Source organism: Mustela putorius, unplaced genomic scaffold (assembly GCF_011764305.1).
Source record: "Mustela putorius furo isolate JIRA1106 unplaced genomic scaffold, ASM1176430v1.1 tig00003845_pilon_pilon_pilon, whole genome shotgun sequence".
Lineage (NCBI taxonomy): Eukaryota > Metazoa > Chordata > Mammalia > Carnivora > Mustelidae > Mustela > Mustela putorius.
In genome coordinates this window covers 78,188,350-78,208,461 of record NW_025421998.1, presented here as the reverse complement: position 1 = coordinate 78,208,461, position 20,112 = coordinate 78,188,350, and the positions used below count along the sequence as shown (strand labels likewise).

At 38.1% G+C, this 20,112-nt stretch overlaps 1 protein-coding gene across 4 annotated transcripts in view; it reads right to left on the bottom strand.

Annotated features, from left to right (window-relative positions):
• The window catches only part of PTPRZ1 (protein tyrosine phosphatase receptor type Z1), a 176,904-nt gene that overhangs the window by 55,550 nt on the left and 101,242 nt on the right, over window positions 1-20,112 (bottom strand). For all 4 annotated transcript variants that reach the window (XM_004741884.3, XM_004741885.3, XM_004741886.3 and 1 more), the window contains exons 7-10: window positions 13,624-13,781; window positions 13,321-13,471; window positions 3,805-3,989; window positions 2,194-2,320 (exon numbers count right to left, since the gene is read on the bottom strand). In XM_004741884.3, the coding sequence (XP_004741941.2) occupies window positions 2,194-2,320; window positions 3,805-3,989; window positions 13,321-13,471; window positions 13,624-13,781 (621 nt within the window). The remainder of the gene's footprint in view (window positions 1-2,193; window positions 2,321-3,804; window positions 3,990-13,320; window positions 13,472-13,623; window positions 13,782-20,112) is intronic.

Here is a 20,112-nt window from a genome sequence, read left to right as displayed (position 1 = left end):
GCTTTTTGGTAGAAATAATTAAGGACTAACCTATGTAAGTTTTTAACATTAGCTTGGAAGAGGAATATCATAGTGGAACATCAAATCAAATACCATCTTTTACTAAAACATCATTACTGTACAAAGTGCTTTAAGGGACTGAGATATCCATGGAGATTAAATGCTATGCCCAAATTCATATCTCATAATAAATCCTCATATCTGAGGACACAACAGTGTCCTCAGCCTTTGAATAAATGGAAATCAAGTTACAATGTTTGTTATTACATATAAATGCTACATATGATACAAGGATGTTGTACTTTGGGCCAATAGAGACTCAGTTGGACAGGAGCACTCAGAAATCACTTCTGCAGAAAATAAACATTCAGTCTGTTTTTCTTTATGCAATAAGCATCTCACCAACATAAAAAGAGAAAAAAATTCCTAAAGTTTAAAATTCTGACAGGGTGGATAGAGTCCGAAAGACATGCCACAAATAGCTAGAAGTAATTATTTTTTGTAAACTCCTGGGAAATTGTTTTATGGGCAGAAATGAGAGTGGTATAATTAAATGACAGTAGCAAATTAAGTGAATGTATTTAACATAATTCATACCCTAAAATACACAACAGCATTCACGGGGATTTTTATACGCCAGATTTCATCAATTCCCATATGACATTGGCCCAATATAGTCAACGTTGCTCTGTTAAACACGTCATTTTCTGGGTGGATCCATGTGGGGAACTTTGGGGAGGGAGGACAGCCAGTGGGGGTGCACGGTATGGATAACTGCTAACGGGCCAATAAACTGGGTGCTCAAGTTTCCATAAGATCTGGAGCTCACATTCTGTTTAACAATAACCTCTTTCTGAAAATCAATGCTAAATAAAAACAATACATTATACCCAGGTCATGAGGCAGACCCTACGAAATATTAAATAGTGACACTGCCATCATGATAGTCATAATAGTCAATAGCCATCCACATTTTAATCTGGGAAATATCTGGGCAAGTTTTGCAGCCTACAGTTTAGGAGGATACATAATCTATCATCTAATGCTCTGACAAACATACTTTAGCTTAAAAATTTAACTAGTGAGAACACCTCAGTTGAGGTAATCCATGAACAAGCTTGTAATGGAGTAAAGTCCTTGCTGTATCATGGAGACCACAAAGGCTCATCAGCATACCAGTGTTTTCTTCAATACATCAAACTGGAATAGGCTTTAATTAATATATTACCATCCATTAAAAATGTATAAAAATATCAGTGAGTTGACTCATGGTATGATAGGATGACCACAGAATATTTACATTTGTGTATGCACGTTTGCATGTATTTATGAATATGCATAAGCATGAGGTCTATATGTATATAAATATACACATATACATACATATACATACATACATAATTCCATTCTCTTACCTTAAAACTGTTTATGCTAACAAAAGGAAGGCTTTAATTATATACATTTGTAAATTGTCAAATTATCATGGTCTGCACTTTCTTTAATTATCGCATAAGGTTTTAGATCAAAAGATTTTCCCATAATACTTATAGAAAAATGCATGCAAATAAAATACAATTAGAAGCAACATCTTTGCTTCGCTTTGTGAAACAATCCTGGCAAACCAACTAAGAGGAAAGCACTCTAACCCCTTCACACAGAATTATAGAAAGTGGGTGAAAATACCTAAGATACACATATCATTTAAAAAAAAGAAAGAAAAAAGAAAGGACCCAAGACAAACTATTAGATGTTTTGTATAGATATGTCAAAGTACCTCACATGATCTTATGATCACGTATATACTTACTACAAAATGCTTTGGGGGCTGAAAAAGGAAATGAACACAAATGAAATCAATTCTTCATTATCAAACTAGAAGTCTTAACATTTACATGGGTATTTTCACTTGATGACCATTACAGACATAACAACAGATTTTGCTGTTCTTAAATTTCACAAACAGAAAATGTCAACATTTAGAATAAATTTACTTATTGTCCTACACCAGATCTTTTGAATGAAAATGGTTTCCATGCTTCAAAAAATTAGCTGATGATCCAGACCAAAAAAAAAAAAAAAAATCATTTTGCCTTCTGGCCAAAACAATACAAATTCAGAGATAAAGCACCATTGTATCCTCTAAATAAACTAGCCTCAATTGATGTAGATATAAAGGCATAACAGGGGACTTACCTGGGTCATCAGAAGGCATGTCAACAATAAGCTGGTCACTGTACTTTCCGTATAAGCCATTAGTGCAAATGGCTACTATCTGAAGCACATAACTCATATTGGGTAGTAAATTATTGAGAATAGCACCCTAAAAGAAAGATGTCAGTAGTTATATTGATGTATTATTCTCAACAGGACACTTACATAACAGACATCTGAATTTAGAAAACATTTTCTCATCTGTTAATGGAAAATATATTTTATTAATCTAAGAAGAACCACAATGTTGTTAAATTGAACTTGTGATATTTGCGAATTACGCTTTTGTTTGTTTTGAAAAATCAATTTTAGTTTTAGAAAGTTTTATTTTCAACTAGAACTCATCAGATTCTTAAATGAGTACCCTAAACTACAAATTAATATCTTAGACAAATAAACATGTACCATTTGCAAAGGGCAAATGTGAAAAATACAATGAAAAACCAATCTATCTCTTTGTCATAACAATATATAAGCCAAACAGTAATAGAATTATTATTTTCTTAACATCATTATGAAATGAAAAAATCGCATATTCTCAAAATTGCATGACATGCATAGTTCATAATATCTCTGTTCTAGACACCTGGATTAAAAAGTCATTAGGCATTTTATCAGTTTTTTCCATACGATATTCAACACCATGGTATCAAGGACAGTTTTTGTTTAAATGCAGGTTCCTCGGCCTGGTGGGACTCCAGCTGTGTGAATGCACAGTTCAATAACGCCTTTGGCCTGCACTGGGGCTCTCCTAGGGCCATACCCAGATAAGGTGTTCTCAACTAGATCCCAATCTATGGCCAATGTTTCCCTATCAAGACAAAGTTTAATACTGAGCTAATCAGGTCACAGAAGGAACCTGAACTTTTTAAAAAAGTTTTAATTTTAATTCCAGTTAGTTAATATACAATGTTAGTTTCAGGTGTATAATACAGTGATTCACCTATTTCATACTGTAGTTTATTTTCTTTAGTGTGTGTGCGTGGGTGGAGAGGAGAAGGGAGTGGATCAGATTCCTTTGGAATCTGCCTCAGATTCCAAAAGTTCCAACTCAATTGACTTCACATCTGTTACTTGGGAATTTGTTGCAAAGAGTCCCCTACTCTATTTTCTCGTGCTGATAGAGTATGGTGGGGCAATGATATATGACAGTATCAGAGCACTGAGATTCCAGGTTCAATTATTTCCACAACTGTGAGATCACAGTCAAGGTATTTAACTGTTCTCTGAGTCCCTTTATTTGTAAAGAGAGACTACCCTAGAGGAACTCTAGGTCCTAAGTCTTGTATAAGTGTCTACTCTATAATGCTGTTGTTGGCAAAGCTGGGACCTTTCTGTAACTGAAGACAAATAAGAACCTAGTGTAATTCCCTGTAAGTTTTGACCTTAGTATAGTTTCTGCTTCCTCTCCTCTGCACTGGAGAGTTTCACACAAAGTTTAGGGCAACAATATGTAATCATTTCTAATTTTTACCTTGAACATTAAATTCTAGTGCTATCAGTACATGATATAATTAAAGTCTTCTAAGTTCTTTCCATGGAAATTAAACCACAATGTTATCAATACACAAAACAACTGATCTTCGTAGTTACCAAGTCTTGATAGCCATCTGTCAAAAATTCATGCTTGGTTTGGTCTTCTCCCTCTAACTGCTGGTACAGAACCGCAAATTTCTCAATCATGGTGTCATAAACTACTCGAGGTCTCTCCCATGTAACAAGGAGGCTGGTATAATTCTCTGGGTCAGCTTGAACATTTTCTGGTTCTGAACTGCAGACTTCAGAGAGAGACAAAAAGTCCAGTTATTATTACAATGTCAGCCTCTAGCCTTTTAACAAGGAAAAACACATATTCTACGAAAATTTGTTGTGTTTTTATTTTAACAGAAGGTAAAAAGTTAACACTTCTCCAATATGGAGCTTTTGCTTATGCCATTTCGTAGATCTGAAACACTTCTTCCTTCCCTCCTTCCTTTATCTGCTTCCTACCTTCCCATTCAGGAAACGTCTAGGTCGAATGTTCCCTCCTGCTACACATGCTCTGATCAATGTGAAGTGAGCTGTGTCATTTTCAACTGTACGTTTTGCTTTAGCACTACTATTGCATTAATTGCATGTTCTCTTATATTATTTTTTCCTGAACAGGTCCTGCATCTTGCAGCAGGTTATAAACAGAAGAGCCACAGCTTTTTATTTCTCTATTGTTTAGAACACTGTCTTGAATACATTTGGCATGCCAATTCAAAGGGTATCTTCAATCCCATGATGTTTTTATTTCTCTTGTTTGGTACCTGACAGGTATCTTTGGCTCAGGATGAAGAGCATTTAAAATTATAACACAGGGTCTATTGCCAAACATTATGTTGTTTCAAAATCCTGGAAATAATGTAAAATTCTCTATCAGAGAAAACCATACGAGAACAACTAAAACTATCCTTTCTGTATGTTTTGAAACTGAGGACAAAAATCCCACTTTGGCATTTTTAAATAGATTAAGCAATTAATTTTAGGAAATTAGGAGATTTGTTTGACTGATCTGAAAAAATACTTTGAAAATCGTTCAGGGACTTCTTACAGCAAATTCAAGCCCATGCTGGGAATCATGCCAAAGATTTAATACCATCAAAAAGAGTATTCTGATACTTTCTGAAATACATTCATACTGTGGTAATTTGGGCTAATTATGAGGATGAAAATTATAAAATTTTATGATATTGTGCTAATGGAGCAAATCAATAAGTATAATCTTTTCATAGGCCAGATAAATTGGCAAAAGAGAGGGAGAAAGTTCTCTAAAGCTAAAGATTGATATGCTCACAGAGTCTAAGCTTTGTTTCCAGGAGATACCTGAAGTTACAAAGACACTACATGAGACCATGCAGTTAACGTAAGTCAACCAATGGTCAACTGCTAAAGACTCAGTGAAAATATTGCAACAGCATCATCAGAATGGGACCGAAAAGCCTTTTGTCTATACTAACTTGTAGTTTCGCTTGTGAACACAAGAGGGCAGCCAAAACTAACAAGTGACCTCGTCAACTGTAACTTAAATTGTATCTACAGTATTTAATAATAGGAATTTTAGCCTATGTATGTTATGCCAGCAATGGTATATAAATGTTCCAGAAAAATATGAATATATATACTTTAAATAATACATGTATAATCTTATATGAATTAGAGACAGGACTATTCACTGTAAAAACTACGGGTTTTTTAGTTTGTTTATTAAGGATTTAGGGTGAGGTGTTCCTTTCGGAGTAAGAGGATAATTCTCCAAAAACATGAATTCTTCAAGAGGCATGAATGTAGAATAAGAAAATGCATTCTAATTTAGGTCTAGACTACATCGTTGTCACTCTGTCCAGTGGCCCTTCTTTGGTGGCCACCAGATGGCAGAAGATCATTGAGCATCTCAAAAGTGAGCTCGCTACTCACGTGAGCTATATCATTGGAGGAACAGGATTGCCTCAATCTTGCTTCTAATGAACCCCGTGCTCATTTTTAGAAGGTTGAAAGCAATTCTGGACAATATCATTTGTAGATTTTGTCCTACAAAAGTCAATCCCTCTTTTTAGTGAGTAGGAAACTATCTTAAAATGCATTAAAGTTTTATGCATGCACACGAAGCAAAAATCTCTCGAGAAAATATAAAATTATTAGCTGCAAAAATACCCAAAGGACTGCTGCCTAATTAGCAGAAAATTACTTTGGTGGGATGTCTGTGTTTATTTCGCCTTAATAGTTGAAATCAGCAGATGTTTCAAATTTTAAGAATCAGCATTAATATAAAGTAGGGCTTTAAAAAGAAACTTGTATTTCCTTGTCACTGAGTTATTATTCCTTAGCTTTCTGCTTTATAAATATGTTAGAGCTTACAGGTAATTTGTTTAATAGTTGAGATTTCACATTTTAATGAGAAATTTACTTTTTTATATGTTTCTTTTGTGATAATCAATAGCTTAGCAACATGTTATAAAATGGCAGCTGAATTTTATCTTTTAGATGCTAGCTGAAATAGGGATCTTCCAGAAAAAAGATAATATACTTCAGAACGTATTCAAGAGAAATACCGGTACTTCTGTATATTGTTTATGATCTTGCCAAAGGGCTGCCTTTCTATAAGGTAGGAATGGATTTTTTAAAATAATAATCTAGTTCATTTCATATACACTACTTGGTGTTCATACAAAAAAGTGGGTAATGACCGTGGAATAAGTTATTAATTTGCACTAAATTTTCCAGGTTTACCTTATATATTTCTTATTAAAATTTGCTTATCATATTAGAAGGATATATACTCTATACATCACATCATCTGGACTGAAAATGAAGGAAGGCTTTTCCAGATCAACATTTACTCAGACACCAAATACAAGCTACTGAGTGATATAATAAGACAGTAACAAAAAAATAATTTCCTTGATTATGGGGAGTTCAGATCCATACTGAGTCTTCATTTCTTTCTTTAAGACTAAATCCCATGCCCTATTCCTTTCCACAAGCTGCACGTGATCTGGGTCACAGTGATGGATTTTTTCAAGAACACTGGCCAAGAAGGAGAATCTGGTTCTTGCAGCCCTTGGCAATGAGCCAGGCTGTGACAAATCTGGGGTCCATGTCAAGTCACACAGAATACAAGTAAGTGCCTCAGTACAAATGCAAAGTCTGTTCACATGGAAAGAACGAGGATGTGGTTTTCTTTTTAAGGGAGCTATAAGTGTTCTGACTTCAAAACCGATTTTTAACATTCAATGCTCATCTCCTTGGTTCCAGGCACTCTGGACATACAAATAAAGATGGCACTGTTCTTGCCTTTAGGAAACTCAGTCCTATGACAGCTGCTAACCTTTAAATTTAGTAAGCTATTAAATGTAATGGGTGCTTTGAGTTTCTATGTCCTAGACCCCATTCTAAAAGAATGCAAAGGAAACTTGTAAAAGAAATATGCCATTGAGACCAAGTTTGGCTGTGCTTTCAAAATTACACGTTTTTGCCACTTAAGAGTTGTAAAAGCTTCACACACTTGCAGCTGATACCAGGTCATGTGTTTTCTCACGACTTCTGCGAGCTTAAATGGAGAGTGAATGCGCCGCACAGAGGAACACACAAGACCTGCAGAGCGGGTACCAAAGACTGAAGCACTGAGTTTTAAAAGGGAAAAGGAAAACGTGGAAAAAGAAAAGGAAACTAAAGAAGGAGAAATACAGATGAAGAGCATATAGACAACTCCAGCTGTGACAAGTCTCTCAGCCAAGCACAAAAGTTGATGCTGATGGCCAAGGGAGACAACAAGGCTCTTTCCACCTTTGCTGTTCTAAGTGCCTGGTTTAGAGGAAGGACAGATTGCCTGATGGAGAAGGTCCAGCCTTAGCTCCACGGACTAAGGGTAAGACTGTGGATGCAGCTGAAAAGACAAAATGGTGATTCTTGGGGAGTGGCAGAGAAAAGGTCACAATCACCTAAGATGTCACTAGATTTTACCCAGTTAGTTCCCAATGAGCAGACGTTTGGTGCAGTTCAACACAGCCCAAGACAAAAGAACTCTGTGATACACACTGATAAACCCACCATATCCTCCTTTGAGGTGGACGAGCCTTAATTCAAAAAATACTGAGACAGGTGTTTTGATGACTTCGTTACAAAGAACTTGAAGATTTACAGACTCAGAAGACAACCAATATTAAGGTTGTGATTTCCCCTCAGGCAGCAGCAGATCTTAATGAAACTACATGTAAACATTGCCACAAATGTTAAAAACAATAACTAGAAATGATCCGCCATTGATCTGTACCTCTCAATGACTGCATTACTCACTTTAGACAAGTAGCCAAAAGGAATCTTTCAGACTCTACCTAATTCAGTCAGTCTTTTCTAGGGACACATTGTAACTTCATCAACAAAATATACAACCGTCTAAGAAGTAAATAATCTTCAGGTCGCTTTTCTGCAGTAGTTGAAGCACAGTGTTAACATTCACGTGACCTTAACGAATGCTACTTAAAATTACTGACCTTCAAGAAGGTGAGTCTACTGATGTTTAATTCATCATGACATTTTTCAGGAAAGTACAGAAAATTTCTCGCAGCTCAAATACAATATTAGGCTACAGGGACACTCTTTCATGCAAATCTGTCTTGAAAAGCATTTTATATATATATATTTTTTATTTTTTATTTTTTTAAAGAAAGTTTGCACTGGGGCACCTAGGTGGCTCAGACGGTTAAGTGTCTGCCTTTGACTCGGGTCATGATCCCAGGGTCCTGGAATCGAGTCCCGCATCAGGCTCCCTGTTCAGTGGGAAGTCTGCTTCTTCCCCCCTCTCTCTGTCTCATGAACAAATAAATAAAATCTTGAAAAAGAAAAAGAAAATTTGCATTGAATATATTGCAAGGCTAGCAAATGAGATCTGAACTGCATTTATGATTTTATTCAACAAGCAAAAGCCTTAAACATGGAAAACTGAATGGCACCCCCAACTTGCTGTGATTGCTTGCCCCCATATGTATGTGCACACACACACACACACACACACACACACAAGTGTGTATATACACACATTATATTAATATAGCTCTAAGTCTGGGACACATTATGTTTAAGGGACTGTACTGCTTTGCAAACTTTAGCCCACTTAAACTTCACAACAAAGTGGCCTTTTTAATTCTAATTTTATAGGTGAAGTAACTTGACAATTTTTTAATACTTTATTTATGTATTTGAGTCCGTGTGCCTGAGCAGGGGGGAGGTGCGGTGGGAGAGGGAAAGCAGACTCCCTTCTGAGCGCTGAACCCGAAGGGGGGGCCTCAATCTCACGACCCAGAGATCAAGACCACAACCAAAATCAAGAATCAGATGCTTAACCCACTGAGCCACCCAGGCGTCCTATAACTTGACAAATTTTATTTAACAAATAAACACTGGCCAGCAAGGTTTGACATCAGAAGTCTACCAGACTTCAAAACCCGCTGTGCTGCAGGATGTCCTTGCTTCTTAGTGGGAGAGGTTTGCTAAGAAGGCAGCAGGAAAGCATCTGGTGCCTGGGAAATATGAGATTACCTTGAACCTCACCTACTTTACACTCATGCTGTGTTTTTATGGTGATTCACACATGCTCCTCATTATCTAAAAGACAGTTTTTACTAACTCCTTTAAGATTCTGTTAAATTCTGTGATTCTTAGAATGGTCAGTGTCCATTCCATCGTGCCAAAAAGAAATATCTCTAATAAATGGCAGCTCTACATAAAAATGCAAAAATAGGGGCGCCTAGGTGGCTCAGTTGGTTAGGTGACTGCCTTCAGCTCATGTCATGATCCCAGAGTCCTGGGATTGAGTCCCACATCAGGCTCCCTGCTTCACAGGGAGTCTGTTTCTTCCTCTGACCTTCTCCTCTCTCATGCTCTTTCTCACTGTCTCTCTCTCAAATAAATAAATAAAATCTTTTTAAAAAATGCAAAAATAGAGGACTGAAGTGCTGGTAAAATATGCATTCATTCCCAAACACTCATTGAGTTCCTGCTATACAGGAACATTGAGTTCATTGAGTTCCTGCTATACAAAAATGAATAAGGCTTAATCTCTACCCTCAAGAAGCTTACATAGACATTCAGACCTCACACGTTTTTTGCAATTATTTGCAAAGTTTTTTGCAAAATATATTTTTCCACAATGTATTTACTGAAGGCTGAATTGTGACAATTTTCATGTCACCCCTTCACTCCCAGTCAAAATGAGGATGCTAGATATTTATAAAATCAAACTATATAAATAAAACTTGAGTGTCCTCAAAATTGAGGAATTGGTTTAGTAAATTCTTATGACAATACAATGGAATACTACACAAAATTAAGAATGGTGCATAATATATTTGTATCATCGAGTAAAAAAAATCAACAAACATATAGATAGTAAGTCTCATTTCTGTGAGATAGAAGAATATATTTTTGATTTAAGAGAAAGTCCTAGAAGGATATTCACCAAAATCCTTAGAGTGGTTAGGTCTGAGTGGTGACATTACAGGGAATTTTAATTTTTTCCTGTGTGTTTTTCTGTGTTTCATGCCTTTTTAATAATGTTCATGTAGTAAAAACTTATTTTCATATTAAATTTAATAAAGATTAAATCCTGAACATAAACACAATTCCTTAATTTTTATTCTTAAATTTAGTCCCCAAAAGTAGAAGTGGGATAATATGTCTATTAAGAAGAAAACCATCATAATATACCCATGGCAAAAGATAATAAAGATTTCTTGAATGCAAATACTCATGATGGGAAAACTAAGAATTCAATCGTTTCAGTTTGTGAAAAAGGCCAATGTCTTTTCTTTTTCTTTTTTTTTAAGGTAGGCTTCATGACCAATATGAGCCTTGAACTCAAGTCCCTGAGACTGAGTTGCATGCGCTACCAACTGAGCTACCCAGGCACCCCTGCTAGGTTTTTATTATATGAAAATGGATTCTTTCCATCATTCAGTGAGTATTTGGTGAATGAGAGCATTATGTTAGCTCCTCAATGGAGGTAAAGACTTATTTACTTCTTCTACAGGGCTTAGTGTCCAATGGAGGAGACGAGTAAGTAAATGGACAATTGTCATACTGTGGCAAATGCTATGCACTTCAGATGCACAGAACATGACACGACACCAGACGAGCATCACTGACTTTGTACTCTGTGGCCATGACCTTCATGAGTGCCCATCCCTTTTGATGAGGATGGAGATAGACTCAGAGATGGTCTCAGATAGACTCAGAGATAGACTCGGTGATGCAAAGTTGGCTTGAGTCTTGAAGAACGAGGAGGAGGCAAGCAAGTGGAGATAGGTGGGAAGAACATGCCGTGGTGGAAATAGCACGTAATATGTAACGTGGGAGATGCTGGTCATCCATCTTCAGAGGACATCAGGCAGTTCATTCGGTACAAGAATAGGAAGCTCGTGGCAGAGAATTAAGCCTGACTAGGAAGTGCTCTGCAATGTTGAATGGTTTGGATTTCATTCTAGAGTCAGTGGAAAGCCATCGAAGAGTTTTAATGAAATACAATTGACAAAAGTACATAGCAAATAAAAATATTTATTTCAGGGCACTTGGGTGGCTCAGTAGATTAAGCCTCTGCCTTCGGCTCAGGTCATGATCCCAGGGTTCTGGGATCCAGCCCCACATTGGGCTCTCTGCTCAGTGGGGAGCCTGCTTCCGTTCCTCTCTCTTTGCCTGCCTCTCTGCCTACTTGTGATCTCTGTCTGTCAAATAAATGAACAAAAATCTAAAAACAAACAAACTTCTTTCTTTTTTTTTTAATTTTATTTATTTATTTGACAGAGAGAGATCACAAGTAGGCAGAGAGGCAGGCAGAGAGAGAGAGGAGGAAGCAGGCTCCCTGCTGAGCAGAGAGCCCGATGAGGGACTCCATCCCAGGACTCTGAGATCATGACCCGAGCCGAAGGCAGCGGCTTAACCCACTGGGCCACACAGGCGCCCCAAACAAACTTATTTCATTTGCTACTTGATCTACTGTATTTTCTAAAAGGAGATGATTAAGTGTAGCTGGGTTTTTTTTTCCCCCTAAACAATTGTCTATTATTTACCAGACAGAATATTATAGTATTTAGTATTGCTGGTAGAAATACAATGAAATTTCTTCACTTTGAGACAATTCAATTAGAAGTTTATGGTCATGTTAAATGTAGCTTAGTCATCACTGTTATCTTGTGCTCTGTTTTGTTGTTGTTGTTAAAGGATAAATAATTCTCACAAACATTACATTGAAATAATAAAAGCATGCTGTTTTAATGCTAATCTTCAAAAGCAGATGACTATTAGATTAATATTATAGATGGCCAAGAATTCACTGTACAGCTGAGATCAAAGAAGCCCATGTCCTTGGAAATATTTCAAGTCCACAAAGCAAAGGCCACTTCGCCTATTTCTTTCATCAACCAGTACACGCTCCGTGTAAACCATAAAGGAGAAGTCAGTAGATGCATCTGATCGTGTCCTCTGGACATTTTCAAAGGCTTCTGACTGTGGGTCAACTTCAAAAGACACTGAGGGCAGTGTGGAGACTTGCCCCTCGTGTCCTCTCCAATGCTTGGGCCTAACAAACTTCTTTTCCCCTGAAGAAAAACTGAAAAAAAGACTCCCTTTTTATTCATTAACGATTCAGTGTGTTTGCTCTCAATCACTGCTGCGTGTTACGCTCTCCCCTCAGAGCTGCCCACATAAAGATAAGGCTTTAAAACCTCAATCATGCGCCAGAACTCAGCTCAAATGTCGTTCTCTCAGACAGGCTCTTGCCCAGCCCAAGCAGAAGTGATCTCCCCAAACTCTGTACACCTCTGCCCCTTATTCATTCATTTCCTAGAGCTCTTAGCACAAACACCATAACATGAATTTGGAGGTTGGCATATGTGGCTTTGCCATCTATTACTATGTGTTTTAAAAAATCACTTTCCTTACTGAATCTCAGTATTTCTCACCTGCAAAATGGGGTTATATGTGTGGGGAAGAACAGCTTTATTTATTCATTCATTCATTCATTCATTCATTCATTCAGAATCTCAAGCAGGCTGCATGAGTGCAGACCCCGCCGTCGGGCTCAGTCTCACGACCCTGAGATTATGACCTGAGCCAAAACAAAAGTGGGAGGCTTAAGTGAGAGAGCCACCCAGGCGCCCCCAAGAACAGTTGTTTTTATTTCTATTTTTTAATGTTTTTTAAGGATTTTGTTTATTTATTTGAGAGAGAGAGAGCAGAGTGAGAAAGAGAGCACGAGCAGCGGAGAGGGTCAGAGGGAGAAGGAGAAGCAGGGAGCTCACTATGAGGGTTGATCCCAGAATGCAGATTTTACTGTCTGGATCCTGGATCAGGACCTGAGCAGAAGGTCACTTTGCGGATCGAGCCACCCAGGTGCCCCAGAACAGCTGTTTTTAAACGTTATTTTATAAATGTGGTAACTGAGATTCAGAGAAGTAAAACAGCTTACCTAAAGCTATAAAGCTAATAATCAAATTTTTCTAAAAATCTGTTTTCTGTATTTTCCATTATTCTGCAATTACTTCCTATAACACTGAATCTATAAAAGTGTTAGAAAAATTATATTTCAATACATACCTGCTTCATGAATCTCTTCCTTTCCAGTATATGAGGAAAACACCTGCCTAGAGAACTTGTACTGTTGTTCTCGAAAATTATTTTGTAAGTAGTCCATCAGCATGACATAACCAGACTGTTGCATTGTAAGAACTTCACAAAAAACAGCCAACTGGAAAAAAGATCATTTAACATACAATTTAACGTATCTGCTTCAAAGGCATCTGTAAGTGCTTTAAAATAGATATTCAGTAGTAAAGCTTAGAAAATAATTATTTTTAAATTGCTTCAAATTTCTGCATTTGTTTGAAATTCCAAGATTACCTGGCTTTCAGAGATGCTAACTGTATCTTTAAAAATAATCCAGTCAACAGTGTCTGTGCAGGGAGGCGATGTCAATGAGCCATTGTAAGTGTAATACTTGTCGGTTGAGTTTGGTAGAAGGTTCAGCAATATGAAGGGATCTAATGCAGCCTGTTTCCCTAAAAAGAAGTAAAAACATATATCTCAGTTGGAATCTCAATACTGGAACTTAGAAGTTCAAAGCTTCTATGAAACAGAGACATCGGTTTTGTTATAAATTTAATAAATGAAATTTTAAGAATATTTTAGATATATTCAAAAATAGTGATAAAACCAACATATTCTGAATTTCCTTATATGTACAACTTTACACTAGCAGGAGGCTGGAGAGATTATTTTCAATACAAAAGATATTCAGAAAAAAAGATATTCAGAAATCATATAACCATCTTAAGAGATACAGTAAAATCATTTGAGAAGACTTAATATTAGTTTGAAGAAAACAAAAATAAAACCTTATTCTGGTGAAGATTATCTTCCAAAGCCTATAATAAATGATATATTTAAAAATGACTTATTGGGCAAGATTTCCCCCTAGAGATATAGAATGAAACAAAACAAAACAAAACAAAATCCTGCTATCACCATTTCTAATTAACACTGAACTGGAGGACTGGGCCAGCACAATATAGTAAGAAAAAGAAAAAAGTCATAAAGATTGGATATGATGAAATGATACCATTGTATTTTAAAAATACGTGATTGTGCATGTAAAATACTGAAAAGAATTTACAGGCTTAGAATTAGTAAATTTATTTAGTAAAGTCACTGTACATAAGATCAATATACCAAAATTAATTATATCTCTATGTACCAATATCAATCAGTAAAAAATGAAATTTAAAACAATATATTTCATAACAACAAAATATCAAATACAAGTAAATCTAACAAATGATGTGTACAACATCTAGATTGAAAATTATGAAATTTTCTTGAAAGAATTAGAAAAAACCTTAAAATGATAGGAAATGCCAAGTTCATGGATAGGAAGATTTAGTATCGTGAAGGTGTTGATTGTCCCCAAACTGATTTATGGAGTCAACAAATCTTATCAAAATCCCAGAGACTTTTGTACATGTACGTATGTGTGTGTATTTACTGACATGCTGATTTTAAAATTTAAATGGTAATGGAAATAAAAGTTAAGACAATCTTGAGCAATAGCAAAGTAACTGGAGAACTTTCATGACAGGTAGGAAGATCTGTTATATAAAACTATAGAGATCATGATAATGAAATATTCATGCAAAGATAGACAAAGAGATTAATGAAAGAGAATAGGGAACCCAGACCCATACCTATATGGTCACTTGATTTAGGACAGGAGAAATTATTATGTAGTTGGAATGGAGGGCCTTTTTAGTAAACAGTGATATATCAATTGGATATCCTTATGGAAAAAAGAGAATCATGGTTCCCTACTTCACAAGGTTAAAACAGTGAGTTCTAAATAGATCACAGATCTAAATGTGAACAGAATATTAAAGCTTTTAGAGGAAAACAGAAAATTCTTTTTATAACCATAAGGTAGGCTGAGATTTCTGAAATGGCACACAAAAAGTGTTTATCGTAAAGAGAAAAGTGACAAACTTTAATACATGATAATTAAGATCTGTTTATCAACAGCTACTATTAAGGAAATAAATGGTAAGATGAGTGGAAAGTATCTTCTGGATACAATATATAGGATAATAAATAGATTTTATTTATAGATACAATAATATTTATTTTCTATCTTGTATCCAGAATAGAAAATCCCTATTAAAAAATTAGTAGAGCTTTCCTACGAAGGCCATGTGGCCTTACACTCTGAAACAGTCTTTCTCCTTAAGTCGTCCCGTATTTGCTTTTGGACCTCTCCCGCGGCACTTTTCAAAAGCACTGTCCTCTCGCCACGTAGCTTTTTGTGCACCAGCCCTCACTCGTCTCAGCAGCAATCTGCTTGCCGGCGAGATCTGGGGGTAACTCGTTTTCCTGTTCTATCTAGTCCAATGCATGTCCTCTGTTCCCTCCAGGAGACTTAAGTCATTAAGAAGTAGTCTCTGAATCCAATTTAATCTAGCTTTAGCGTTTGGCACCGTGCAGAGCAGTTCTGTTAGAGTGGGCAGTTAGTCCTGACCAGGAGGGGTCTCCTCCGCCCAGGGAACCACCCCATCCCTCGCACACCAACCCCTCCCGCTCTACTGCACAGACGGATAAGCAGGACACACCTGCTACAGGGACCGCCTCAACTAGGAGCATGCGCACTTCCGAAAGACCACCTCCGCTAGGAACCCTGACGCTATTATAATATCTTTATAATACCCTTTGCATTGCGGTCCAGGGTTGAGTTTAGGCGCTCAGGGGAAAATGATTAAACGGTGGGGAAAAGTGGGAGCAGAGGAAACCAAGTAGGGTCCAAGGGTGGACGGATAATGATGAGATGGGAGGGAGCGAAGAGACCCGATAACCCCCCTAGAAGGGCACAGTGAGAAACTCAGCCTGTTTCCACCCATCCTCGGGTCAGCCCGCTCCTCTGCCTCAGGGGTGTACTGTCGATTTTTGCGAAGTGAAAAACAAAACTTTGCTACTTCAAAACTCTCTTGGGTCTCTTGACTGAATTCTTTCCCTCAAGAAGACAAGAACTGCGAAATTCCAGAACCCCCTGCAGGTTAACACTTGCATCCCTATTCGAATAATCTGGGGAGATTTAAAAAACAAAACAAAACAAAACAAAACAGAACAACAAATCAGTGTTCCAGACCCCACCCCAGACCATATTAATTTAAATCTCCTGCAGTAGGGCCTGGTCATTTACATTTTCAAGAAAGCATCCTCTGTTGATTTAACCTTGCAGCCAGCGTTGTAACCCCAAAGTAGAGGGAAGCCTTTGGGATATGTTAGTCTTTTTTAATCCACTTTCCATATTATATTATTTTAATTTCAGCTCTAAACTCCATGAAGATTGGACATATCCAGAAAGCCTCAAAGAAAAGAAAAATTCCATTTTTCTACAATCCAGAAACTCTTGAAGGAAGGAGGGATGCTGGTAATAATTAAAATTATAGATAACTGCTTTCAGTCTGAATTTAAAAATCTGCTTGGCCGAATTGATAATGTCATGTATATACAACCTAAATCTAATTTTAATCCATTAGAAAATTCAGATTATGCTCCATTTCATGGATTAATTAGTAACTTCCAAAAGTATGTCCCCCTCTCTTTTTAATCATCCTGAGATGATCAGAATTCAGACTTGGATTCAAGTTCCCTGAAACTGAGAAAAATATTTTTAATACGTGAATTTCCCATTTTCAGATTTATGCTTTTAATATGTGAAAAATGTTGTGATTAAATAACCTCTTTAATCATCAGTGTGCTACAATTGTTTCTTTTTTCTGCTGAAGACAAAATTTGTCCTACAAATGTTCTGTGGAAATGTGGATGTGGAGAATACTAATTAAGTAAGGACCCAAACATTGACTCACTGCTAAATTAGGCGGGAAATGAAATGACACCAGGAAAGCTAGAGGCCAGAAAAGGGAGAGGTGAGACCTGAATAGGGATGGTGAAATAGAGAATTTTCTTGAAATGCTAACTGTTTTGTATCTTATTTTTAAAATGTCATTTACAGGGGCACCTGGGTGGCTCAGTGGGTTAAAGCCTCTGCCTTCAGCTCAGGTCATGATCTCAGAGTCCTGGGATAGGGCCCCGCATCGGGCTCTCTACTCAGTGGGGAGCCTGCCTCCCCCCTCTCTCTGCCTACTTGTGATCTCTCTGTCAAATAAATAAATAAAATCTTTTTTTAAAAAAATGAAAATAAAATAATATGTCATTTACATACATGTCCTAAATGTCTGTCTTCTGACTTGAATAACACAGGACTTTTCAGTTACAGTAGAGCTTTTTGATTAGACTCCCGTCTTCCGTGAAAATTGGAATAAGATGATTTTTTGAATCTGTGTCTAGCAAAAACGTTTGCTTCATCTGAATCACCTCAGTACTGTGAGCGAACACGGGCTAGAATCACACCTGACTCGATGCTGCTGAATTGTGATCATTCAGTCACTGTTCATTTGAACGTACGCTGGTGACTAACCAGTCAGTCAGCGCTCCGCTTTTATAGCTTGCTGAGAGCAGGAGGGGGAAGATGAGTGGGGAGAGAGTCAAGGAGATAAAGGCGAAGACCACAACAGGGTCAAGCACCTGGCATGAGCCACTAAATAGTTAAAACCAACGTTTACTGTGGAATTTTAAGAAACAAAACAGAGCATCTTAGGGGAAGAGAGGAAAAATAAAACAAGAAGAAACCATAGAGGGAGACAAACCGTAAGAGACTTAATCAGAGGAAACAAACTGAGGGTTGCTGGAGGGGAGGAGGGGAGGAGGGAAGGGGTGGCTGGGTGGCTCAGTGGGTTAAAGCCTCTGCCTTCGCTCGGGTCATGATCCCAGGGTCCTGGGATCGAGCCCCGCATCGGGCTCTCTGCTCAGCGGGGAGCCTGCTTCCTCCTCTCTCTCTGCCTGCCTCTCTGCCTGCTTGTGATCTCTGTCAAGTAAATTAAAAAAAAAAAAAAAAAAAAAAAAAAAAAACCTTTAAAGGAGGACATATGATGTATTGAGCCCTGGGTGTTATATAAAACTGATGAATCACAGACCTCAGAAACCAATAATATAGGTTAATTAATTGAATTTAAATTTTAAAAAGTTTTTTTTTAAAAAAAGACAACTCTTCCTACTTAGGACAATAAGATTTAAGATGGTGCCATGTCAACGCCGTCTGAGAGGGCTTTTCGGTATACAAATTCCTGGGTTGAATTTGTAATTAAGAAACAACCAGTGGGGCGCCTGGGTGGCTCAGTGGGTTAAAGCCTCTGCCTTCGGCTTAGGTCATGATCTCAGGATCCTGGGATCGAGCCCCACATTGGGCTCTTGCTCCACAGGATGCCTGCTTCCTCCTGCCTCTCTGCCTAGTTGTGATTTCTCTCTGTCAAATAATTAAAATATTAAAAAAAAAAAAAAGAAAAGAAAAAAGAAAAGAAACAACCAGAAACCATTCTAAGGACAACTCCCATTTGAGAATCACCGACGATGTTACCTGGGGTGTGTTTCTTCCTTTGTGACTGGAAAGAATTTAACCAACAGTTCTCTTTCTCTCTGGACTCTGCTTATGGGACATTAATATGCTCTCTTTGTATTGATACAACCTCACCCTCTCTCTCTCTCCGCTCCAAGGGTAGGACAATGCCTAACATAGAGCAGGTGCGGTGGAAGGAAGGGAATGAAAGGTTGGAGGGAGGGAAGCAACAGGAAATGGGTTTGTCTCTTGGAGAGGAATATAGGAAATGAGTAATCAGCCCACACTGGAATGAGACAGATTTTGTAACCCTGATGATGGCTGAAGTGTGGTTTGCTGAACAACTCACGTTATATGGAGAATATGAAGCAGGGTTTGGGAGTTTTGCTACAGTTCCGCTGTCCCTGCCTACAGAGAAGCTCTGCCTTCAGTCCCCTTGGCTCCCAGCAGCAATGGCTGAGGGCTGATACTGGGAAGCCTTCCGTTTATTGGGCATGAGCGGATTTTCTAGACTCTGAAATAGATTTAGTCTAAGAGCTGTCAAAATAGAAACATTTACCTTGAGGAGGACTTATTTAGTTTGTCCAGATCGTATCTAACAACCACTCAAATCAAACTGACACTAATACACATCTCCACAATGTGGTGGAACAACTCTGTGGGCAGACCAGGAGCTCGATCCCGGCTCCACTCCCACTGACCAGCGGTAGACGCTTAGGTGTCCTCGCCAAATATGTCGCAATAGTAAGTATTTAGTGGGTGAGGTGACACACCGGGAGGGTTATTCTATCTTCTGGTGAAAGAGGAGGAAGAAGTTGGTGCACAAGTAGCAGGGTGGGGAGACAGAACACAGAGTGAAGGCAGGCCAGTGAGGGTGTGTTCCCGGGCAGGCGGCGAGACTGTACGTTCTGCTTCCACGTGCAGAGCCAGGCTGGAGGCAGAGGCGCGCTGCCGGCCATCCAGATTCTCAGCGAGGCTGTTCAGTGGCAGCAGGGGCTCTGATGAAGGGTCTCTCTCAATGGTTGGCAGAGAGTCAATATTAACAAGTAAACTTTAGCCGAAGAACATGAGCAAAGTGGTTCTTCAGCTCACACGATCCTCAGAGGACCCTTTTAGAGAGCCCCAGGAATCACGGAAGAAGCCTCGAGAAGAAAAGGCCACGATGCCTCAGGGCCCCAAGTCGGGACTAACGAACCAGTGTTAACACCCCTCTCGTTGGGCCCACAGGCTGATGCGAGGCCCGGGGACATTCAGGCTTCATATTTTACCCCAGTTTCAGTGTAGGAATGCAAGCCAGCTGCCTCTTTTCAGTCTTGACAGAATCCACCTGACTAAACGAGGGAAAGATTAAGTGGTTTCGGCATTCAGTGCTGAGCCTTACAATCTCATGGACG